Raw genomic sequence first — 25642 nt, 5'->3', positions numbered from 1 at the left:
CTGGACTCCTAGAGTAAGGGTTGAAATAAGATTGTTTTTTGAGGAGGTTGGTCTCATAGGCGCTTAGTGCATTTTGAGTGGACAAATGCAGTCCGAAATTAGGGTGAGGAGGATTTTCAGAGTACTCGATAGTGAATTGCTTTTAAGTCAGCTCACTTGCTTGGGAGGATCAGTCCCTTTCTGCTCTCATAAGAGTGGTATTTGGTGTAATAACTTCTTCCCCAGGTGAATAAACATTTTCCTCTCGGTGACTGGCTAAGTATACATTCATAGTCTCTTAATAAATTGCCGAGACACACTGGTGAATATGTATCCATGTCTCCCAAGAGTCCTTATCAACACTGAATATCTGAGCCATAGACTCTTCTAAGATGTTAGGATCATTGTGACTATTATCATCTCCCCCTTCCCCTTTACATCACCCAAAAATGGATCTGAGCAAGTTTCATCATTCTACGCATTTCCAAAAATAAGCAGGGCTATGGTCGTTCTACTTGGTACCTCTTAGCAATGAAAAAAAAAATATTCTTGGAAATGACTGTAAGCTATGAGTTTCTTGACCCCGAAGACAATCATTCCTCACATAAATGATTCTCCCATCCTCTCTTCAAGATAATTGGAAGTCCCTACACTAGAATTAAGAAGCTTTGGGTTTTCAGCTTGGGAAATAGACTTTCATTAAAAGTGAGCATGGAAGCACATCCTCAAGTTAGAGCTATTAACCCCAAATAGAGAATTTTCAAATAAAGGCATGTGTGAAGGAACAAGAGGATAGGATTGAAAAATAAAGAATCAGTAGCCACAGGTATTCTCCAAACTCAATACCTTCAACTGTATACCCTACAAAAACTTTTACCAACATTGCCAAAAGCCAAATGCAGTTATTTTGAATGCCATCTCTTCTTCTGGTAGAAAATAATATTGGTGAGCAATGAGATAGCCAAAGGACAGGCCGCATGAGGAAAAAGGGGAAAAGCTAGGAGCTTAGAAAGTCCAGAAGCCAATGTCCTTTATAATTAAGATGAGTCCCTAGTGGGACCTCACATCTCTAAATCTGTTTGACTTAGCTTTCAACTCTGATAGACACAATCATCAATATGAATCTTTTTGTGTGTTGGGCAGATTCGAAGGGATCAGGCTCAAATCCATAATTTTCAAAGATTCGGTTTTTAAGTCCTGCACCTTTGAGGATGTAACTTCAGTCAACACCTACTTCAAGAACTGCATGTTTATTAATACTGTTTTTAACAACACAGGTAGGTGTGCCACTTAACCCCGCCTGGCGCCTCTTCACAGGCCCTAGTTCTTGGCAGAAACGTGATACTCATTTGGTGATAGATGTGGGCATAGGCTTAAGGGGGAAATACAAATGAACGGACTCCCTCCATCAGGTTGGATCAAAGTTGAGCTTGTATTGACTGTCTTTGTCACATTTAATGCAGATGGAGCTTGCTGAGTTCAAAGTTGGAAATACAAAATCCTCTGGTGAATAATTTTTAAAGCAAAGAATTAACCTGTGGTTCGTTTGTTTTGATAATCTTGATTTCAAAATCTGGTGTTAGCTTAAGTGACCGTGCCTGAACTACAGATCTACAGAGATGGGTGAAACATGCTCAATCAGATACAGTCTTTTAGTCCAGTCCATTTAATGGAGCCTGGAAAACTCCCCAGGGAAAAAGAGGAAGGGCAGCAAACATCGATTGAACACCTGCTATGTGCTGGTTCCTACCTCAGGTTATTAGACACTCATTATCTTGTTTAATTTTCACGATAGCTGAGGCTTAGAACAATGCAGTAATTTGGCCACAGTTGTAGAACTAGTAACAGCTGCCGTTTGAGCCCAGGCTCATCTGATTGCAAAGCCCAGGCCTTGCCACCGACACACATTGGTCCGTCTGTCCCATGAGTCCAGAATAACAGCCCGACACTGGCAGGAGGATCAGCTCCACCCTGTTGCCAGTCCTGCCTTCTTGGTGATCAGACAGGAGCCAGCTCTGCCTAGCTCCAAGTGAGAGTGGAGTCAGGGGTCTCGGGGTTTGTTTAAACCGTGCTCTCGCTGTCTTCCAACCCATTCAGCCTCAGAAGACCAGCTTTTTAGGCACGTCTTGTTCAGCGAGGACAGCAACCGTTTTGATTCTCACTGCCTTTTAGCAGAGCCCAGCGTCATCTGCAGCCCCTTTTGGCTAAATCCAAGTTCAAGAAAATAAAAATCAGCAGCGAATGCTGGTGACCTTCCAACGAGGCTGACTCGGGTTCCTCGGTGGGTTCCTCCACTTGAGCCTTCTCTTATAAATTCAGCCTTAAGGACCCAAGGAAGGTCCTGTTTGTTCTCGCTGCCTCAGAGCCCTATAAAATGGCAGTAGTAAGGCCGATTCATACACATTTTGAAACAAATTGTTTTTGTAATTGTAGTATGGAAGCCTTAGTACTCTAATGATAGTCTTTATGTAACATGATAATTAGAAGAAAGTAACATCATAAAGGAGTAAGCAATCATGTAATTAGCAATGACCTACCGTAAGAAATCAGAGGACAACTGGACTCTTTAGTTTATTCCTTTATTCAACAGAAGTATTCCTTCCTTCAGCTACTTCGTAATGTGGGGTCCTATACTAGATCCTGTGCTTTGGTCAGGCCCTGAAGCCCTCAAGGAGCCTACAATACCATGATTTTTTTCTGAATTCTCGGCAGGCTTTCGGTGCGCAACTCTCACGCACCAGTATAAGTTGTCGTTCTTTGTGTCCACAGATTTTGAACCATATAAATTCATTAACTGCGAATTTCAAAACTGCACATTTTTGCACAACAAGACAGGATGCTACATTACCTTTGAAGATGACTATGGTGCCTACTGGATTTATTTTGTCAACTTCCTGGGGACATTGGCAGTGTTGCCAGGGAACATCGTGTCTGCTCTCCTAATGGACAGAATCGGGCGCTTAACGATGCTAGGTATGTGCTTGGTTTCATGTAAGATACAAGAGCTGCCCTTGCAATCTAGAGGGAGCCTGTCTCCTGCTATACTCCCTACCCCGCTAGGATTTGCGTCCCACAGAGATGAGGAGAAATCCCTTAAGACCTTTCATTAGGACTAAATTTTAGTAAAATATGTCTAATTACATCTCATTTGAACAGCTTCTGTGAGTTAACAGACTGAAAAACTAATTATGTGTGACTAATGTCTATTTTTCTACTAACATAGCTGAGTGATTGATGATGTGTATTTCATGCTCGCTGTGTTCAGAAGGTAGTTAGAGACGCAAACCTTATATACAAGTAAACACACTTGTACCTGAGCTTTATGAACCCAGGCTGTGGCTTCCTCTTGGGATTCAGTTTTGCTGTGAGATCTCAAAGACCCCGAGGGTCTTTGCTCTACTAAGATGACAGGAAACGTCCCAGCCGTGTCTGCTTCGTTGGCAGGTGGCTCTATGGTGCTTTCGGGGATCAGCTGTTTCTTCCTTTGGTTTGGCACCAGCGAATCCATGATGATAGGCATGCTGTGTCTGTACAATGGGTTGACCATCTCGGCCTGGAACTCTCTTGATGTGGTCACTGTGGAGCTGTACCCTACAGATCGGAGGTATGTTGAAATGGGCCTCCAGCAAGAGGTTCTCTGAGCCCCACAGGACCACTCAAAAGTCAGAGAAAACAAGCCAAACTGTCATTTCCCCCAAAAAGCAAAAATCCAAAAGAAAAAATTCTGGCTTACGAAGTTGTAGGCTCTACTCATATCTTTCATTTATTCTTTATTTTTTAATGAGGCAAAACATTATTTCTTCCTCATTGACTATTACACGTAGTATCATAAAAATGTTATTACTTTGAAAGCAGTTTGTAGATTCGTTTCTCAATTTGAAAACATTCCTGGGGATACATGGTGATTGCTGAGAAGGGACAATCGTAAGTTAAATGCTAAATAATTACAATGGAAATTGTTCCCAATTTTTATAGCTAGACTGTATTTACAGCTAGATATTTTTATAGCAATGTATACATGTATTATGTAGTTAAATATATAGTCAATATTAGTATTAAACACATATACTAAATATTATAATTATATTTAACTATCGTGGTATGGGAAAATCAGGTTTGCCTAGGAACTGTGAAGGCTTTTCAGTCTACGTATGGATATTTATATTTAATTTGTTAGACAAGGTAAGGCATTGAAGTTCTTTTTTTACCTGACTTTTTTTGAGGTATAGTTGAAGTACAATATTATATATGTTCAAATGTACAACATAGTGATTTACAATTTTTAAAGGTTATGCTCCATTTATAGTTATCATAAGATATTGGCTATATTCCACGTGTTATACAATATGTCCTTGTAGCTTATTTATTTTATACATCTACTCATCTCTTTTAAAAAGAAAATGTAGGGGAATATAGTTGCTAGCTGGAGTTACTAGGGCAATGAAACCAGTGAAGGCATTTAATTGTGTCCATGACTTAGCTTGCTGGCTAACAGCATGAGGAAGCAGTAATGAAACAGGGAGGGATAGGCTGTAAGAGCCTCTCCGGGGGCTTCCCTGGTGGCGCAGTGGCTAAGAATCAGCCTGCCAATGCAGGGGACATGAGTTCGAGCCCTGGTCTGGGAAGATCCCACGTGCCGTGGAACAGCTAAGCCCGTGCGCCACAGCTATTGAGCCTGCGCTCTAGAGCCCGCAAGCCACAACTACTGAGCCTGTGTGCCACAACTACTGAAGCCCACGCGCCTAGAGCCCGTGCTCTGCAACAAGAGTAGCCACCGCAATGAGAAGCCCATGCAATGCAACGAAGAGTAGCCCCCGCTCACCGCAACTAGAGAAAGCCCAAGCGCAGCAACAAAAACCCAACACAGCCAAAAATAAATAAAATAAATAAATTTAAAATAAAATAAAATAATGTATACAAAACAATAAATGTTTTAAATAATAATAATAATAATAATGCTTAAAAAAAAAAAAAAGGAGCCTCTCTGGGCCCCTTATCAGTCCTGAGAGGGTTCTTACCTTACATTTGCAAGTATCTACGTGAGCTCTGCATTAAGGCACCACAAAGAGGTCTCTGGAACATATCTCTTGACCTTCCTGGTCTGTTGAAGGAAAGCCCAACACATTTCCAGTGACCAAAAAAAGATAGCTATTGGAAGAAAATTATGCATCTGTTCCCAAAATGGAGACACAGAGACTTTGCACCTCATATCATAAAAAGGGCTAGAAGGTAGGGCTTTGGGGTGGAGCTTCAGCAGCTGACTCATGAAAAGAATAGAAGCCTGTTTTGCCATTTGACATGAGTGAAGACAAATGGCCTTTGCCTTCTTTTATTTCGCGTACACTCCGTCACCATGGAGGCCCTCTTTGCTAGAGGATGGAGTCAGCATTCTCTGGACTTTGAGATGGAGGAGGGTTTTTTCTACGACAATGCAGAGACATTTGGGATATCAATTTTCAACTGATCCTGTGTCCTCCTTTCGTTTATTGGCCCCAGTGGGTACATTCTCTGCATACCCAGACTCTCTAACTTATATTTCTTCTTCATGAACATTACTGAGCTTACAGGAACCCTGTAGGTACTCCAGTAGCCATCTCCCTGCTGAGTATCTGGAACTCTTATGGATGTCTGCTTATCAGATATTCTAATTAGTAACCTGACTTACGCTCTGAAAGGAACCATACAACCCATAACTGGCATCTCCTCCCTTCTTTCAACAAACATTAGTTCTCTTCTGTGGGCAAGCTCCTGGGATGGGTGTCACGGGACTAGGACGCTGCCAAAACAAGATTAAGACTCTGCAGCTTGCTTGCCTTCTCATCCTGCAAACTGCGCCCAGGTGTGGACTAAACTAGACGTTTAAAAAAGCCCCTCGGGCTTCCCTGGTGGCGCAGTGGTTGAGAGTCCGCCTGCCGATGCAGGGGATGAGGGTTCGCGCCCCGGTGTGGGAAGATCCCACATGCCGTGGAGCGGCTGGGCCCGTGAGCTATGGCTGCTGAGCCTGCGCGTCCGGAGCCTGTGCTCCGCAACGGGAGAGGCCACAACAGTGAGAGGCCCGCGTACCGCAAAAAAAAAAAAAAAAGCCCCTCAATGTTAAAGCAAGGCTGTGTCATAGCCTGTAACCTTTTTATTTTACATTTTAAAAGCTTGATACTATTTGAGATGAATCAGCTGCTTATCCCTCCGCCACAGGAATGGAAGAATGAGTATTCTCCTGTGGCAAAAACCTGGCTTAAAAACAAAACGCCACAAATCAGGTGGGTCTGTCCATGAGAAACATGGACCTGCTGTGTTTCTGTTGTCGGAAAGGTTAAACATCAAGCATGATTAAAACAGAAATTGCCTTGTGTATTAGCTCAGATCCTCTGAGAAGCAGAGGACAAGTTGGGATTAAACATGCACGGATTTTTGTTAGAGGAAATGTGGGTTATGAGAGAAAATGGGGAGGGAGGTACAGTCTGGCTGCAGTGCAAGCCTGAGCCCCATGGAGGAGTAAGGAAGGAAGGCCAGTTGGGTAGAAGTGTCCCAGACCACCAGCAAGCAGTCTCAGGAAGGTTTGGCATGGCTGTGACAAAGTCAGCTTCAGAGGAGTCCCACCTGTCCCAGGCACCAGCCTGCCGTAGTATTCCTCTTACGTTCAGTTTGCTGCTGCTGGAGCAGCAAAGCATGGGGATGTGTTGCAGAGCATGGCAGCTGGGCCAGGACTCAGAAATTGGCAAGGTGCATCCTCAATCCTCACTTTAGCCATGCTGTTGCTAGCAGATGTTCTCCAGCTCTCAAGCTGATGTTACCAGATAACGTACAGGAAGTCACTTCCTTAAGTGATGGAGAGAGAACTTACCTGCCAGAGCTGCATCACTAGGGCCATGGTGATTTAGCTAGCACCACCTACTCTGTTTTGGGCTAAAGCCTTCTGTTTCATCTCTGCTGCTTTCCTCTGGGTCACATAGGAGGGCTCCCCTGATATCTGGCTCAGCTGTTAGAGGAGAACCCCAACTGTTTTTGTGTGTAGGTACCCTATGGCCTCTTCTCCCCGTGGAAGCAGAATAGAACACATCCTGACAAGAATGTTGGTTATAGGGTGTGATTTTTTCATACTAGAACTTTAGCACTGCCAACTCCTTGCCCAGTTTCTAGAATCTGTCCTTAATGATCACTTACTAGGACACTCTGATTCCAGGCCCCAAACTAAAAAAGTAGCCTCTTGAGCTGTTCAACAGCCAACTCCTCTCAAAATCCCGGTGAAAATGATTATACTGGGGGGACATAACTTACCATATAATCTAAATGCTATGAAAGTTATAACACTTGAAAGCCACATTTGTCAACCACAGTGTGGACTTGACCTTTAATGTTACACTCTTGGCTTGCATTTACTGTGAAAGCACGAGTGAGGACAGGACGTTTCCCATCAGAGTGCACCTTTCCTCTCTGTAGAGCCCACCACCTGATCTGCAGCGAGTTCCAGGACCTGCTCTGGGGAGCTGCTTTGTCTCTTCACTTCATATGATAAAAATTAGTAATTCCTCACATTTGCTTCCCTGCTGTGAGGTCAAGAGGCAGAGTGCCTATGTCGGTGTTACATCTCCATGGTCCAGGTATTTGCTTTGCTTCTCCTCATCCTGGTTTGCACTCTTGCATTCCTATTTTATTAATTTTGTCTTTTTTTTTGCGGTACGCGGGCCTCTCACTGTTGTGGCCTCTCCCGTTGCAGAGCACAGGCTCCGGACGCGCAGGCTCAGCGGCCATGGCTCTCGGGCCCAGCCGCTCCGTGGCATGTGGGATCTTCCCGGACCGGGGCACAAACCCGCGTCCCCTGCATCGGCAGGCGGACTCTCAACCACTGCGCCACCAGGGAAGCCCTAATTTTGTCTTTTATAAGCTACCCTAAATCGTTTCATAAAGAGGCAGGAAAATTTGAAATTAAAATTGTATGTACTTATTGAGCAGCACTTTTCTGTGCCTGAAAAATGAAGCAGGACAGCCACTGCTCACACTTTTTGTAAGGAAAAGCTCGGGTTTTTTTTTCCTCCACGCTCAATTCTTGACTTTTGGCCACCAAATATTGGAGGGTTTTTTTCCCCATACCCAGCAATTCTCTAATTCCCAGTAGACACCAACTGGATGTTCTAAAATTTCACTCAGTTCTGACACGACCTACCTGGAGACAGCATCAGATCCCACAGGTTAAGGACTCATTTCCCACAAGAGTGCCCCCCCTTCAGACACCAAACACAAGTCAAGTTATCACCTATACGTCTGACCAACTGGCTGTACATTGGAGTTCTCTCTACCCCCTCCTTGGGTTTGATAACTTGCCAGAATGGCTCACAGAACTCAGGGAAACATTTCCTTGTGTTTACCGATTTATTATAAGAGGTTACAACTCAGGAACAGCCAGACAGAAGAGATGCACGCATAGGGCAAGGTAACGGAAGAAGGAGCACAGAGCTTTGTGCCCCATCCAGTATGCCACCCTCCTGGTACTTCCGTGCAGTCACCAACCTGGAAGTTTATCAAATCTTGTTGTTCGAAAGTTTTTATAGAACTTAATCTCCAGCCCTGTTTCCCCCATTCCCAGTGCCAACCTCTAATCGCTTGCTCTTTCTGGTAATGATGCCGAAACTTGGCCTCTGTGCACCAGTGCCAAGTTGAATCTCAGAGACAGAGTTTTGGGTGAAGTAGCAAAGAATAGCTTTATTGCTTTGCCAGGCGAAGGGGGACACAGTGGGCTCATGCCCTCAAAACTGTGTGTCCCAACCCAGGAGGATCTGGTGAGTTCCATAGCAATGGTTCAAGGGTGGGGTTGCTGATAAAGATCAGGGTGTGCGAAAGGCCTGCATTCCTTTGATCTGGCCTAAGGTGGTCTCCTGATGAGATTCTGGGGTTATCTCAGGTTATCTGGGGTTATGAGATTCAAGGTTATCAAACTGTGACCTCCTCTCTGGAATGAAGAATGCTTCATCAAATAGGTTCACATCTTCCATTTGTTGGGGGTTTTAGTTCTGCAGAAGAGCTCAAAGATATTGTTATGTGTCTCCCTTGAGGCGGAACCAGGACCCTGCCCCAAGGCTTCACTCATGTTTCCTGGCTGCTCCTCCCTAGTCTCAGCATCCCCTCCCTTCCCTGACTGGCAACTGTTTGAATCTGCCCTTTGAGACTTAGGGAGGCCTCATGGTGGCTGGAGGCTGTTCCCTACAAACAAAGAAGGGCTTCCATCCCAGAAGCACCACAGGGTCCTGTTTGGTTTCATTTACAGATCACCACAACAGATATAATAGTAATGGAAACATTTGAAATATTGTGAGAATTACCAAAATGTGACAAAGAGACAGGGAGTGAGCAAATACTGTTGGGAAAATGATGCTGATAGACGTGCTAGACCCAGGGTTGCCACAAATGGTCAATTTGTAAAAAACACAATATCTTCCAAGTATAATAAAACGAAGTGCACATAGGGTGAGGTCCAGAAGACTCCCAAGTACAGGAGCCTGTGTCATCCTGGAGTTGGGGGGTACACCACCCTGCTGGCATGTGGATGCGTTCACCAATCGGGAAGCTCTCCAGATTTATGGAGGTTTCATTATGTAGACGTGATTGATTAAATCATTGGCCGCTGCTGGTTGAACTCAGTCTCCAGCCTCTCTCCCCTCCCTGAGGTGAGGGTGGGATAGGCTGAAAGTTCCAACCCTCTAATCACATGGTTAGTTTTTCTGGAGACCAGCCCCCATCTAGAAACCATCTAGGAGCCCCTCAAGTTCAAGAAGTTGAATGAATCCCAAACATGATAAGCCAAAGAAATCCACACCAAGACAAAGAAAAAAATCTTGAAAGCCACCAGAGACAACACTTCACCTATAGGGAAAAACAGATTGTTAGATTCCCCCCTCTAAAAATGTTGCACCTGTTTTTAGAATTGCAATGGTGATACGTAATTTTCTTTTATTATGCAGAAAAGCCAAGATTTTAAAGACTGATAAAAACTCAGTGTTAACTGGAGTGGGTGAGGGTGAAATTACTTCTCAGAGACTGTTGTGGGAATTCTAAAAACAGGTGCAACATTTTTAGAGGGGGGAATATAGCAATCTGTTTTTCCCTATAGGTGAAGTGTTGCTTCTGGCTGCTCTCAAGACTTTTTTCTTTGTCTTGGTGCGGATTTCTTTGGGTTATCACATTTGGGATTCACTCAGCTTCTCGAATCTGTAGGTTTGTATCTCTTGCCAAATTTGTGAGCCATTATTTCAAATTTCAACCATTATTTATTTGAATACTTTCTCTTCTCCTGCTTGGGCTCCAGTGATATAAGTATTAGGTCTTTTGTTAGAGTCCCACAGGTCCCTGATGCTCTGTTAACTTTTTTTTTTAGTCTATGTTCTCTTTATTTTTCAGATTGGATGGTGTCTATTGTTCTGTCTTCAATTTACTGATTCTTTTCACTCTCTCCTTCATTCTGCCGTTGAGCCCAATCACTAGGCTTTTTATTTTGGTTATTGGATTTTTCAGTTCTAAAATTTCAGTTTGGTCCTTCTTTATGTCTTTTATTTCTTTGCTGAGGCTTTCTATTTTTTCATGATGTGTTCTGTATTTCTGTGTGTTCAAGAGTTTCAAGTGTGTTCATAATTGCTCATTGAAGCATTATTATGACAGCTTTAAAAGCTTTATCAGATAATGTTAACATCTCTGTCATGTCAATGTTGGCATCTCAATTGTTTTTTATCATTCTGTTTGAGCTCTTCCTGGTTATTTGGATGATAAATGATATTCAGTTGAAAGCAGTCATTTTCATATTATGTTCTGAGACTTCTGATCTTATTTAAGCCTTTGGTTTTGGTTGGCATTCTCAGACATCTCTCTGGGAGGGGAAGGGGTGCACTACCCCATTATTGCCAGGTGGAGATAGATGTCCAGGTTACCACTCAGCCTCCATTGACAGCCAAGAAAGGGTGTCCTCATTCCTGCTGCACAGTGGTGGGAGTCCAGGCTCCCCTCAAGATAACCAATACCATGGAGGGACAAACTCATTACTGGCCAGCAGGGATGAAAATCCCAGCTTCCTACTTAGCCTTCCCTGACACCACCCCAATGGTGATGTTGAGGCCCCTCATTACAGGTTCATGAGGATGGAAGTCTAGGTTCTCCACTCGGCCTTTGCTGGTGTGGCTGGCCGTTGGGTTGCACTTTTTTCCAGTATTTGGTTGGAGAAGCGAGGTTGTTGTCTAAACGTTTTCTGTCTTGCTAGGCTGCCTCTATCCTGGTCCTTTGGGTAGAGAGAGCAGGCTCTGGTTGGGGTGTTATTGAAATCTGTACCTGTTGGTATTTCTTTTTGCCAGCTTCGTCAGTTCCAAGTCTCAGATGTATGCGGCAAAAAGAAAATTCAGGAAGCCACCATTCCCCAGGTCCCCAGCTGCTCTGCCTTTTTTCTTTATCTTCCAGAGTCTTCTTAGGTTTGTTTTATAACGTCCAGGACTTTTAGCTGTATTTAGTAGGAAGAATAAGAAAAGTATGTCTACTCCATCTCAATATGACTTTTAATATTGTTCATTTATTTACACAACAACTTTTTTTGGAGTGCCTGTGATACAACCGTGAATAAGCCATTCGTGGTCATTACTTTGTGGTCATTACTTTCATGGAGCTCAAGGACAAGTGAACATCAGACACAACACAGTGTGGTCAGGGTTATTGTGGGGAAAGGACATGGTGTTCTGAAAGCAGAAGAAAGGGTTCCTTAGAAGGAGTGACATCTGAGCTGAGACTTGAAGGAACATATATACAACCATTCTGTTTTTCACTTTCTATGCAGCATTCAGTAAATTACATGAGATATTTAACACTTTATTATGAAATAGGCTTTGCGTTAGATGATTTTGTTCAACCGCAGGCTAATGTATGTGTTCTGAGCACATTTAAAGGACGCTAGGCTAAGCTATGATGTTCGGTAGGGTTATTAAATGCATTTCTGACTTATGATACATTCAACTTATGATGGGTTTGGAGGGATGTAACTCATAGTAAGTCAAGGAAGATCTCTAGAGGCAGCACATGCTCTGGTTCATTTTGGTTCTGAGTTCCAGCCTGCGTGTCCTTCTGCATCCAGGCAGCGACTTCCTGCTGGGAGCTCCCCGGCTCACACTTCCTATCTCCATATGGCCCAGAGCCATTCTTACCCCTCCTCCATGGAGCTCAGGGCAAGGAGCTCCCACCTTGTAAGTGATGAAACCGAGGCTGTCCCCACTGGCCACCAACTCTGCACAGAATCCCTCAGCCCAGCACGCCTGTCTCACGGGGATTCTTCTAGCAACCTGCTCCAGGATTTCTCTGGCCACTGGCCTCCTTCTTCCTCCCCACCCTTACACATGCCCAGTTTTAGATATGACCTCAGAAAGGATGAGAAAATAAACCCCCGATTGTTCCCACCTGCTGTTCCCTGCTCATCCTGGGCAGCTGCTGCTGTCACCCAGTGCTCTGGGTTGGTCCTCTTCCTTGATGAGCTAAAATTAAAACATCTGCCCAGAATTAACCAACCTAAGCCCCTCCCCTTAGGGCTGTGTTTGCTTAGACAAAGAAGTTCCCCATTCCTTCCGGGAGCTCAGACCTGAAGTTCTTTAATCCTGGATCTCTTACCGGCCAGCTGTGTGACCTCAGGAAGACCACTCAGCATAACTGTGCCTCAGTTGTTTGAGATATAAAATGAGGAGATTCTACATCTGTGCCCATGAAGATAAAGACCTCACTTATTGTTTAAAGATTTTTGAGATGAAGGAATCTTTGATTCAGTCATCTTTTCTAACCAACCTGCACTCCATCCATTTCCCTTTGCCCTGCTTATTTTTTTTTAGAGCCCATATCATTATATATGTTTATATTTTATGTGACCTGAGTCACTTTGGCCATTCAGCAAATGTCAGATCATTTTTGTCTCTGGAAGTTAGAAGTGGAAAGTTGGGGGGGGCGGGCCTTCACCCACCACCTCACCCCCAGGGGATGTATTAAATGGCAGCAAATCCTACCAAATGTGCAAATGGTCACAAAAACAGTCCTACAGCCCGTTCTTGACTCCAGGGAAGTCCATCTCTCTGCCCTTGCCTGAAAGGGCCATGGACATGACATGCTGACAGCAGGACCACCAGACTTGGGGCTGGGCAGGCAGCAGAGTCCAGGACCAGTGGGCTCTAGAGTCTGGAATCTGGACCAAGGGTACCATTTCACCAGGTTGCAGGGCTTGGAGGATGCTTGTCCATCCATCGTGCTAAGGGCAGAACATTCTAGTCAACTGCATATCAAGCGCTCATATCACCAATGAAAACTGATCTCCATGTTCATTAACAAGCCTTCTCATGTAGATTTCTAAAATGATAGTTAAAGCCCTAAGTAATCACCTCTGGCCTGTTAATTCCTGATTAACATGTTTTAAATTCTATGGGTATAGAGACAACTTATCTTTATACTGATGTACTTTTAAAGCAAATTACCTCCCAGACCATATGATGATAGGATGTTAGGGTGTACATTTGTTTACTGTCTGTCACCCACTAGAATGTGAGCTCCTTGAGAGCAGGACTTTGTTTTCCTTATTCACTACCAGGACTCCAGGTGAATGACTGATAGATGAAAAGATAGAAAGATGGAAAAAAAGATGCTTTTTACAATCTGGCTGGTTATGGGTGATAGTCTTCCTCCCTGTGTGGGGTCTGGCTCCCTACTCTTCAAGGTAAGCTAGTTGGACCAGTTGTGAGTGAGGGAGCCTTCCTGTTCAGTTCTCCCCCGCTGCCCTTCTGTGTCCCTCTTCCACTTTGTCCATCCACGGCCTGTGTCCTCCAGAGCCAGCAACTGTCAGCTCCCCCTTCCCCATTCAGCACTGCCTGTTGGAAACATCTTCCTCTCCTCCTGCTTCTCCATCAGCAATGTGGAGGAAACCTGAATTCAGGTATGGACACTACCAGAAAGCAGCTGGGTAACTTTAGATTAGTCCTTGAACCTTTCTGGAGCTTGGTGTTCTCATCTGAGAAATGAAAGGGTGAGTCAGGCTGAGTATTCAGATTATCTCATTTAACCTTATTTAATCCTCTGTCCAACCCTACAAGCGTAGGTAGTTTTATTCCATTTTCAGGTGAGGAAAAGGAGCCACAGAGGGGGGAAAGTAACTTGCCCTGGATCCCTTAGCATCAAACCCAGATGTAATGACCCTTCGGTGCGGCTCCCAGCATGGGCATACCTAGTCTGTGACATATAGGACCATCCCAGTAGGTCTGGGGTGGGCCTCTGGGAACCAGTTTCTAAGAAGCTCACACAGTGTTTGGGATATACAGCCGTGTCCATCAACCATGGCCTTAGACGAACTCCAGGTTGCCTCCCAGGGCTCACTTTCATTCTGTCATCATTTACCCTGGCCCAGGGACTCACTTCCTAGCGAGGTTTATCAGATGAGTGATAAGACACAAAGGCTTCCATTTTGACCTGAATATATTTGCATTTCAACAGGAACAAGCAATAGGATGACCCTTGTTGGTTGTGGGGAGGGAGGGAGTTGGAAGCCCACTTTGGGCCCAGGGATTCCTATGGGCTCAAAACTGCAAGTAAGTCCTCCACTTGTTTGTGAGTAAGAAAAGCCCTGCTTGCAGGATGCCATCTTCCCAAATTAAGGAGGACACACACAGACCACACACCTATACTCACTGCTTAGATGAGACAAATTTTCTCTTCCTTTGAAGATCAGAAAGCAATTGAATTCAGTCTGTCCTGATTTCAGAATGTGAAACTCGGGGTTTTTCCTCCACGAAAGCAAGATAATAGTCTGGCATCAATAAATAAACGTGGACCAACTAATGTCCACTAAAATGTTCATTACGTTTGGGATTAGCAGATATAAACTACTGTATATAAAATAGATAAAACAACAAGGTCCTACTGTATAGCACATGGAGCTGTACTCAATATACTGTAATGAACCATAATGGAAAAGAATATGAAAAACAGGCTTCGCTTGTGGCGTAGTGGTTAAGAATCCACTTGCCAATTCAGGGGACACGGGTTCGATCCCTGGTCCGGGAAGATCCCCCATGCCACGGAGCAACTAAGCCCACGCACCACAGTTACTGAGCCCTGCAATGAGAAGCCCGCGCACCACAACGAAGATCCAATGCAGCCATAAATAAATAAATAGATAGATAGATAAATAAATAAGAATATGTATATATATGTATAACTGAATCACTTTGCCATATACCAGAAACTAGCACAGCATTGTAAATCAGCTATACTTCAGTTTTCTTAAAAAATACCCATTACTTATCGTATATTAACACATATATGTGGAACCTAGAAAAATGGTACAGATGGACCAGTTTGCAGGGCAGAAATTGAGACACAGATATAGAGAACAAACATATGGACACCAAGGGGGGAAAGTGGCGGGGCGGGGTGGTGGTGGTGGGATGAATTGGGAGATTGGGATTGACATATATACACTAATATGTATAAAATAGATAACTAATAAGAACCTGCTGTATGAAAAAATAAATAAAATTCAAAAACAAAGATATAAAGATTTGAATAGTAAAATTAACAACGTTGATTTAAAAAACTACCCATTACAGAAATATACTTCCAATGTATTTTGAAGATATCAGAAAATTCCTTAGTTCATTTCACAAGTATCCCATTCATCCCTGTGCCAGCCCTGAAGCAAGTTGCAATGAGTGAATGTAAAAGGCTACACAGGCCCACCCCAGAGATGTGGCCAGGATCTAAATAAGGCTAAACCCTGACAGGAGAGCCTTGCGGTTGGTACAAGCCAACCCTTAGGAGGGGAGCAGGAAGGAGGTCTGGTCCAGCAGGGAGAGTTTTCATGGCTGCCCAGAGTCCAACCAAGAGTTGGAAGAAAAGGAAATGAGGCAGGTTAGGTGAGAAACTGCCTCTAGTGAAAATGAGCTGTGCAAAGTTGAGTAAATAAGACAGCAGGCCCAGGGAGGGGAAAGAAAAGAGGTTGGGCGAAGCCTTTGACGTTAATTCCTCTCCTGTGGGCCTCAGTGTTCCTGGTTGCCCTCGGTCTCCCCACACCATATCGTGAACATTTTCCCTTGGCTGTGTTGTACTGCGTGATATTCCCTAATGAACACATCCAAACAAAGGAGGTCCTATATATGAAGGTGTTCATGGCAATCTCATTCATGTTCCTCCAAATTTAGAAAGCTCTAATTATCCAATGGTATGGTTACAGAAATAATGGTTATGTGCTAAATCATTTCGTTTTAAACAAAACGCAAACAAACAGGTTTGGGAATGATTGGAAAGCAGAAAGCAAAGTTGTAGAAATCCTGTGATTTGCAAAAATATAGATATGATTGGAAGCACACTAAAGGAAATTCAGAACTGAAAACCGTTTGTTGGGGCTTCCCTGGTGGTGCAGTGGTTGAGAGTCCACCTGCCAATGCAGGGGACGCGGGTTTGTGCCCCGGTCCAGGAAGATCCCACATGCTGCGGAGCAGCTGGGCCCATGGGCCATGGCCGCTGAGCCTGCGCTCCGCAACGGGAGAGGCCACAACAGTGAGAGGCCCGCGTACCGTCAAAAAAAAAAAAAAAAAAAACCGTTTGTTGGAGGGCTGGAGCGGATGTTTTGCTTTTGTAATTGCGTTTTGTATATAACAGTAAATCGAAATCAATTCAAAAGTGTAGGTATTTCTGGGAGAATTGCAGAGTGCTCAGCCCTGGATACCCCTTAGACTCACACAGGGCTTCTAAAAAATACCAATGCCTTGACTCCCAATAGAGCAGTAAAGTCAGAAGTTCTGGGAGCATGACCCTAGGCATTGGTATGACCACATCACTGTGTTTTAAAAGCTCCACAAGTGATGTTTTGCGCACGGCTGGGTGAGGCTGTGGTTACACATGTCTGCACCGTAGTTCAACCGGGTTGCTATTCTAACCCCAAGTTGAGAACAGCTGCAGGAGGAAATGGGAAACTTGTTTGGGGACTGGAGGGAGGCAGGTCATTTGGCACTCAAGAAGGTTTTGGAGAAGATGTCTAAGGTATACCTGAGTGGGGTACCACGGAGATACTTTAGAGAGATGTGAGGGTATTTTGAGAGCCAGAGAACACCTTTGTCCACATTCCATCCTCACCTGCAAGCTCTTCCTGTTCCTTCAAGACCAATTCTATTCTCATCCATCCCCTCTGAGAAGCCTTTCTTCAACTGTCTCCACCCACAGCGGGAGATCACTTCACATCCTCTATGGCCCCGTAGTAGCCTGTGGGTATCTCTATTAATGCACTTAGCATGTTGTGTTATCATGATCTCTCTGCACCTATCTTAGTGTAAAAAGAGACCTCATCTTATTAATTTTGGGGTCCCTGGTATCTAGTGCAGTGTTAGGCACATAATAGATGCTTAATGAATGATTGTTAGTAAATAAATAAATGCATAGACGATGTGTATTAGGACCATATTAAGAACCAGTTTGCTTATTAGACAAATATTCAAGGGGTTTCTAGTGCTCTCAGCATTGTAGTCCAATTGCTCAGACGGATTCAGTGTTAAAATAGCTTTTTTAGATTAATCTGGGAAGCTAGCCATCATTTGTATTATTGTTTCTATGAGAAAAATTAAATTCATTGTGTTTTAAATAGCCGACTCCCAGATGAATCTTTAGATCACATGTATTTCTGATTTTAGGACTGCCTGTACTTTCCAAAATGTCCCATGCTAAAGTAACTTCTGCCAATGACTTAACTGAGTTGTCTGGAAAAAGTTCATTTCCAGAGCTTAGACTAGACCAAAAGAAGGCTCACACTTTACCCTTTAACAGGTAAATTCCATGAGCTGAGTCTGGATCTACACTCTACACAATTTCAGGTCTTTTCAAAATGTAACATTTAATTTTTTTTCCTAATTTCATCAGTCGATGGGTCAGATATTTCAGCTAGTGTTTAAAACAATGGCTAACACCAGCATATGTACCATGTGCCAGGCGTTGTCTAAGTGCTGCCATTATTCAGTGACCCTTTCGTCTTCCCAGGAGCCTCAAAAAACCTAGGGCTGACCCTGCATTGAAGTCAGAAAAACCAAATAAGAAAGAGGCTGGATGTGAAGGCAAAACTATCCTCACTATCCAGAATGGAGTCTCCTTTTCCTGGCCACCAATTTTTTTTTTAATTTTTATTTATTTATTTTATTTTTGGCTGCATTGGGTCTTCGTTGCTGTACGTGGGCTTTCTCTAGTTGCAACGAGCGGGGGCTACTCTTCGTTGCAGTGTGCGGGCTTCTCATTGCGGTGGCTTCTCTTGTTGTGGAGCACAGGCTCTAGGCACACGGGCTTCAGTAGTTGTGGCTTGCGGGCTCTAGAGCACAGGCTCAGTAGTTGTGGTGCACGGGCTTAGTTGCTCCGCGGCATGTGGGATCTTCCTGGACCAGGGCTCGAACCCGTGTCCCCTGCATTAGCAGGTGGATTCTTAACCACTGCGCTACCAGGGAAGCCCTCCTGGCCACCAATTAAAGTATAAAACGATATAAATGCACTAGAACCCAAAGCATTGTGAAGGCCCTGGAGAAGAAGCCACAGCGCAGCTGTGGTGAGGGTATGCTCTGGTGGCCCCATCCCCCATCAGCTGAGCCTAAGCACTGCAGCAAGCCTGCTGCCTGCACCAGCATCGGAGGGAGTTAATGGTGCAGGGAGAAGGATCACCTTAATGGAATGGGGAACAGGGCTGCTGCAGTCACAGGGTACTGTTGGGAAAAGAATTTCCCTTTAAAAGATTTCAATAAATAGGTTCAGCAAGAATTGAAAACAAGGGATTCTGGCTGGAGAGGTAGGGGAACAAGGAATGGAACTTGTAAAAAGACAACAGATTATTGCATTCTTCCTCTTGGGTGCTTGTTGGTTAAGAGAAGACACAGAACATCTTTGGTCTGGAAAAAAAATGCAGTAGCTTTTCCTACTGCTGGGAAGTCAGTTAAGTCCAATTGGGCTCTGCCAGCTCTGAGCTCGTCACCCTCCAAGGCCTTGATGAGGACAAAGTGACTTGTGCTTAGGATGTCTGCAGAAGTTCATAACCTTCCTTTAAATAGGAACAAGGGAATAAATGAACTAAAAGCTTGTTTACTGATCAACAGATAACCCCAAGGGAGAACCACTTTGAGAATAATTTTTCTAATACAACTGTGTCTCCTGTGTGTAGAAAATCACACCCTCCAGCTTCAATTATTTGAAGAAATAATTTACTTATCCAAGGAAAGGACAGTCATGTTTTCTGGAATGCCCACAGTAATTTAAGGAGGCTGTGTGCTTTGTAGCCACACCAGATTATTATCTGAAGAACTGCCTCTGCGTGGTAAATGAAAATGGAGATTCTTAAGAAATTAGAATTTGATCGTATTTTTTAGCGGCTTCTGACACCAGATGTTCCTGATGCATCTCTCTTATTGCTGCTTGGAGATCTCAGGAAGTCGTCTGTTCCTCTGTTATAGTTTCGGTAATGAAAGGAGATAACTGCCTGTATTTTTTACCCTGTTCTGAGTTGTACCAGAGGCTTATAGCTTGGCAAAATATGGTTATTTTAACCCAGATGTAAATTCCTCATGGCTCATGCTGAAGTTTTGTGATCAAGAGACTTCTTCATACAGAATGTTTCCCTTTCGCTTATCAGCAACATACACGCTAGCCATTTTCCCCAGAACAATACAGCTTATCTCACTACCATAAGATGCATTGGGTAATTTATGACTCTAGAATCTAGAAACTAAAATGTAGTTTAAAAAAAGTGAAAGAAGCCAATCTGAAAAGGCTACATACTATATAATTTGAATTATATGACATTCTGGAAAAGGTGAAACTATGGAGATAGTAAAAGGATCTGTGGCTGCCAGGATTTTTAGGGCTGTGAAACTGTTATTCTGTATGATGCTATAATGGTGGATACATGTCATTATACGTTTGTTAAAGCCCATAGAATACACAACACAGTGAACCCTAATGTAAACTATGGACTTTAGTTCACAGTAATATATTAATATTGGCTCGTCAATTGTAGCAAATGTGCCATACTAAGATGTTAATAATAGGGGTGGAAGGTGAGGGGCTATATGGAAATTCTCTCTTCTCTTCACTCAATTTTTTGGAGCCCAAAAACTGCTCAAAAAAAGTCTTTTAATTAAAAAAAAAAATAGACAGTTTGGCCTCCTGGCCTCTCCATGGAGGTGGGGGTGGGGTAGATGATGATGTCATTCTGCTTAAGTCTTCTATGGTACTCAGTGTGTAACCTCAAGCAATTTCATTTGAAAATAGTTATCAGTACATTAAATCTCCTTATCTTTCTGGTGGTTGTTGCTATTACTAGTCTCTTTCTTTAAAAACAAACCAAAAAGAAGAGGAAGAATACAAAATGAGCTTACCCTCTTCTCAAGAAGTTCCTGTTTTTCTCCATCAGAGATTCTGTTACACCCCTTCCAAGATCCAAACAGTTGGCAACACTGCAGAGGCCACTTACTCGACTTTCTAGGTGTCTTGGCCAGAAAAGAAAGGCAGTGCTTGCTGCTGTTTCTTAGGTCTGTTCTCACCAGCAAAATCAATGGCTCAGTTCCTACAGCACAGGAGGGGTGCTTATTCCTTTCTTATGGTATGGGAAGGGGAATGGCTGGATAATACCCACAGTAAATATCTACACGTTGTAGAAAATATCACTAGGAATAGCATACGTCGTGACGAGTAGTTGTTCTGACTGGCCAAGGGAAAACCTACAGTAAACAAATTTACAAATCAATCAAAGAAAGATGTGTACTAAGTCCTGCATTTTACGGTATATAAAATGCATTTCCCTCTGGAGGGGGATAAAGGTATCCAACAGTGAACCCTGCATTCAATGTGCCTTTATTATACACATATACCCGGTGACGGGCAAATAACAGGGAGCCGGCATAAAGGCAGAGGAAATTCATATTATCTCATGATGTCAGCAGTATCGGTACTCTTATGAACAAAATTAAATGTCTTGCCTAGAAAACCACAGTAAAATTAACATTCAACACCCATAAATATAGTAAAATTTTTCTTTTCCAAAGAATGTCTTAAGAAATGGGATGTGTCTTATTCATATACCACGTGCACATATTATATGTCAGCAGAGTTAAACAGGATCTTCTGTGGGCCTACAATCTGATTTCCTCTGTAATATTGTCTTGGGCTTGATTTCCCACCTAGGACTCTGGTGAGGGTGTAAGAAATGTGTCACTGGCTCATTGGTGGCCACCCAGCTCAGGGTTCAGTTTCTGCCCGCTACCAAAAACATCTGGGACAAGAGTATGAGAGTTCACTTCCATGGTGCCAGAACGATGCAAGTACAACCCAGTCATCCCTGATTTTCTCTGAAAGTTCCATGCACTTTAAGTATTTAAAACCTCACACACGAATTAAGATAAGAGGAGATAAGGAGTAAAAAGTAAAATTTAAAGAAATACATCGTCATACATTTCAATTTAATGTAACTTTTCTGACTCCCTGAAATGTCCTTTCTCTTTCTCTTCACAATAAACTCATGGGCAGAATAAGAATGAGTTGAGGTGGCAAGAAAGTCAACAGAGGGCTGAAGGAACAATACCAACAGCTGGGGTTCTCTACTTGCAAATGTGCTGACAAATATTTGATTACTTGCTCTAAGGATGTACAAAACAGTCTACTTGAAGATCTTTGAAAATTATCCTAGAAGACATTTGTGTCTAAAGTTGGACTCTTGGAAGACACTTTCTCAACCTTGTCCATATCTCTGTCCTTTGCAGGGCAACAGGCTTTGGCTTCTTGAATGCACTGTGCAAAGCAGCGGCCGTCCTCGGAAACTTAATATTCGGCTCCCTGGTCAGCATCACCAAAGCAATCCCCATCCTGCTGGCCTCCACCGTGCTCGTGTGTGGAGGACTGGTGGGGTTGCGCCTGCCTGACACACGAACCCAGGTCCTGATGTAATGGAAAAAAAGCCATCCATCCTGTGTTTCTTTCTGCTGCCCCGTGTCAACTCTCCCGACTGACTCAAGGCTCCAGCTTTTTCAGATATAGAAAAGCGGTCAAATACCAAAACACTAATTCTTGCTGCGACTAAAATTTAGATGCGTACCATCTCGCCCCTTAAATGTGATTTTGCAGTTTGTTTGTTTGTTTTCATGCATCGTTGTCTTTCCTAACTGTGATGCTACTGCCTCCCAGAAATCAGTGGAAGGATTTTTAAAATGTGCTGGTCAGCCGGGCCTTCCGGAGATTCTGCTCACTGAAGGTTCAGAAGCTAAGAAGAGGGCTGGGCTGCTATAAGAGGACTGGGCTGCTCCTAATTCAACATTCACGGGAAAGATAAGTTGGCGTATTATCGCATTTGTGCTGAGAAGAGGGATTCTTTTTTTTTTTTTCAAACAGAGTGATATTTCCTGTTTACTTAGAAAAGGACACCCAGCAATTCTTGCTGTTACAGCAGGGCCTTTCAAAAAAAAAAAAAAAAAAAAAACCACGTGACACCAAACAGAGCTGGGTGGGGCTCTTTCAGGCTTGACAGTTAACGTGACTGTCTCTGCTGACAAGAAAAATAGGGGCTCTGCTGTTGGCAGCAAAGATCTCTGAGCTGCACGAGCAGGACTTCTGCCAGAAAGCCCCCGGTGAAACTTCTGAAAAGCACGAGGAACAGGGCCTGTAATTATGTCTGTGACCGCGGCACGTGGTTCAGAATATTAGAAAGTCAGAACTCAGGGGGATCGTGAACCGACATTCATCCCCACCCGCCACCCCACCCCCAGCTGCCATTGACCTTGTCAGGTAGCAGATTCAAGGGAAAAAAGCCACTTTCTAACTGGGTCTGCCCACCTGAGTCTGCCCTTCACCCAAACTCTCTCGTCTAGAGTACCCCTGGGAAGTTGACATTGGACTTCCTACTAGCAATGCGCATGGCTTGGCTAGGCCGGTGCACTGGTCGGTGTGTTCCTGGCTGCTGCATCTGTGTGAAATCACAGCCTGCTGTGCTCCAAGGGGCCCTCGGGCAGACAAGGGCAGCATCTCCTGGTGGGTCTGGCTGCTCGTGTTACCTCTGGAGTCTGCCTGGGCCTGAAGAGAGAGGTCGGCAGGACATTCCCACGGCTGTCAGCTCTGTGACCTTCTCACCCCTGGGGCTGCCCCTCCTCCACGCTGGTCCTTTTTACTCATCTTTGAAATCTGAAGCCTCCAGGTAGACTTGCAGTGATGACCAGCAGCCAGGAATAAATCCCATATTAAAACAATAGTCCTTTTTTAAACTCTCGATGTCTTGGTAGAGGGTTATCCTTATTACTTATTGTAGGCGTTTCCAACAGGCCACGACCCTGGGGCCTCCAGGAAGGGAGAGCCTTTGTTTCCAATAGTCATTACATTCAAAGATGTCTTAACCCCACAGACCACTCCGCCTCTCTCTCCCCTTCCGCCTGATCCTCCGAGAGCTCCAGACAGCAGAGTTGAGGCTCTGTGAAAAGCTTCTTTCATGAACAGAAGCCATTAATCGACTCTCCCTTGAAGTAATTCAGGCCTGTACAGGGCGGGCAGCCTGGTGTTGGGGGCTGGCCGGATGAGGGTGGTTCCCTGGGGATGCGGGCTCAGGGCCAGAGCATCAGGAAAACTCAAACCCCAAACTGCAATGGTGGCAGAAAGAAGGAAAATCAATAAAGACTAGACGAGATCTATTAGAACAATATCAACAAAGCAGGAAAGAAACAGAACTTTTTTTCACCTCTGCCTCCTGGAATATTATTGGCAAACGAAGATGACAGTCAGACAACCCCCGAACGTATTCTGTATGCTCTTCCATTCATACTCATTTCCTCACCTACCTACCCCTTGATTTATCTTCTTACAAAAGACATATTTGGGGACCTGAGCAGGTTTTTTAGTTGAATGTAGCATGTGTGGTAATAACTGCAAAAGTAATGTGTATCTCCGTCAAGCCATTCAAAAGACGAAGAGAAATGTGCATGGGTATTGCTGTCTGTAGATCTTCCGCAGCAGTTAACTTTGCTTACTGGACTGTCTTTACTTTTGGAAATGTCTCAAATGTCTGTCGTAGTTCTAAATGCATCACATCTCCAGAGCACGGTTTACGTGGTATTTTATCTGAACCCTGGGTTAGGTCAGAATGGGATAAGCCAGCAGAACTGCACTGGATGAGACCTGCCACCACGCATCCCCTTCAGAATGACCTTTCTTGACCTTCTTGTCACTTAATCCAAATCTCCCAGGTGGCCCAAGAGGGATCTCTTCTAATCTCCTGGACAGTCTGTGGTCACAAACCTTCTTGGTCACCACCTTTTCCACTTTTCCTGCAATGTCCCTGCCTCCTTCTCGTTGTCCCCATCACTGTCATTTTCCGTGAGAGAGCTCAAGTTCTTCCCAAAGTATGTGGTGTGGCCTGTCCAGCTTGTTTTGGGGTCAGCAGGATTAAGATAGAGCCATGCGATTAAACAGAAACTCCCAGTTCTATCAGTGTAGCAGGCTGTTGGCACACGGACATGCAGCCAGCAACTCATTTCACCTGCAGTAGAAAGAAAATGAGAGCATGTGCGCAAATGAAAGCCTAGGAAACACTCCCGCTGGCTCCTATATTTCCAACTCCTTTTCTATCTAAAATTTCCTAATAGCTCTTTGAATCAATCCAGAATGCTCCAGAATCCTGTTATTATCACTGGTCCTCTCAGTAGGAAAAAATCCAGCTGCTCCAAACTGAAAGTCCTATACATTATACCCCCAGTAATGGGTCTTACCCTCCTGTCTTAACCTCCTCTCATTTAATCTCGCTGCCTTGGAAGCCGAACCCAACAGCTAGTGGTCATCTTACACCCAGAAGACTGATGCTGGGAGATAAGATAGATGGGTCCTCGCCCAAATTCCCCCACTAACCAATAATGAGACCCAGATCTTGTTGAGGAGAACGTAGGTCATTGAACATCTCTGGTCCCCAGTTTTCCCATCTGTGGATTGGGACTAGTTTGCTACTGGGACTAGTCTAAGATTCTAGAGGATCGTCATGAAAATAGTTTCATCTTACTATCTTCTTCTTATGCTAAGCTCTTCTTTACAAGCACCAAATAGGTTGAGTTTAGAAACTGAAAAATTAGGAAATAGATAAACATGCAAGAGCTCAGGAAGTTGTTTGGGAAGCCGCTGTGGGAGAGGCAAGAGTGTGGTTCCCATGTTGTTTGTGCTGCCAGCTTCTTAGGACCCTGAGCGTTATCTCCATTCACTGCTGGTTTGACAGTTCCCAGCGCCTGCCAAGGAAAGGGCCCACCCTGTAGGGATGCAGACAGTTAGAAGACTCTCTGATCACAGTCCTGTCACAAAGGCTGCATTCCATAGCTCTCCTGACTCTACTCCGTTTTATTCTTGAAGCATGGCCTTATGCAGACCTAGGCCTTCAGAAGCAGAGTTGTAAAGTGATTTCACCTGAGTTGGCAAATGCACCTTCACTTACAAAACTCACCAAGCCTAAGCTCACGTTTGCACCAAACTGCGTAGCTGCATTTCTGGATGTCTTGAGATATCAAGAGAGAGGTGGGAAAAGACATGTAGTGACCAAAGGGAGAGTCCAAGATGTTGAGAAGTTTCCAATGAAGAGATTAGGGCAGAACTGAGATTTTCTCAGCCCTGGGATCATTTCGAAAGCATTCCATGGGAA

General features: G+C 44.0%; 1 protein-coding gene across 3 annotated transcripts in view; it reads left to right on the top strand.

The window, feature by feature from the left end:
- SV2C (synaptic vesicle glycoprotein 2C) overlaps nucleotides 1–24061 on the top strand; it is a 235427-nt gene extending 211366 nt beyond the window's left edge. For 2 of the 3 annotated variants that reach the window (XM_032626875.1, XM_032626876.1), the window contains exons 10-13: nucleotides 1123–1256; nucleotides 2749–2952; nucleotides 3424–3583; nucleotides 21747–24061. In XM_032626875.1, the coding sequence (XP_032482766.1) occupies nucleotides 1123–1256; nucleotides 2749–2952; nucleotides 3424–3583; nucleotides 21747–21930 (682 nt within the window). In that variant the 3' untranslated portion in view covers nucleotides 21931–24061. The remainder of the gene's footprint in view (nucleotides 1–1122; nucleotides 1257–2748; nucleotides 2953–3423; nucleotides 3584–21746) is intronic. The other variant, XM_032626877.1, reaches the window with a different exon arrangement.
- The last annotated feature ends 1581 nt before the right edge of the window (nucleotides 24062–25642 follow it).

Source organism: Phocoena sinus, chromosome 3 (genome assembly GCF_008692025.1).
Source record: "Phocoena sinus isolate mPhoSin1 chromosome 3, mPhoSin1.pri, whole genome shotgun sequence".
NCBI lineage: Eukaryota > Metazoa > Chordata > Mammalia > Artiodactyla > Phocoenidae > Phocoena > Phocoena sinus.
This window is presented reverse-complemented; position numbering and strand designations above follow the sequence as displayed.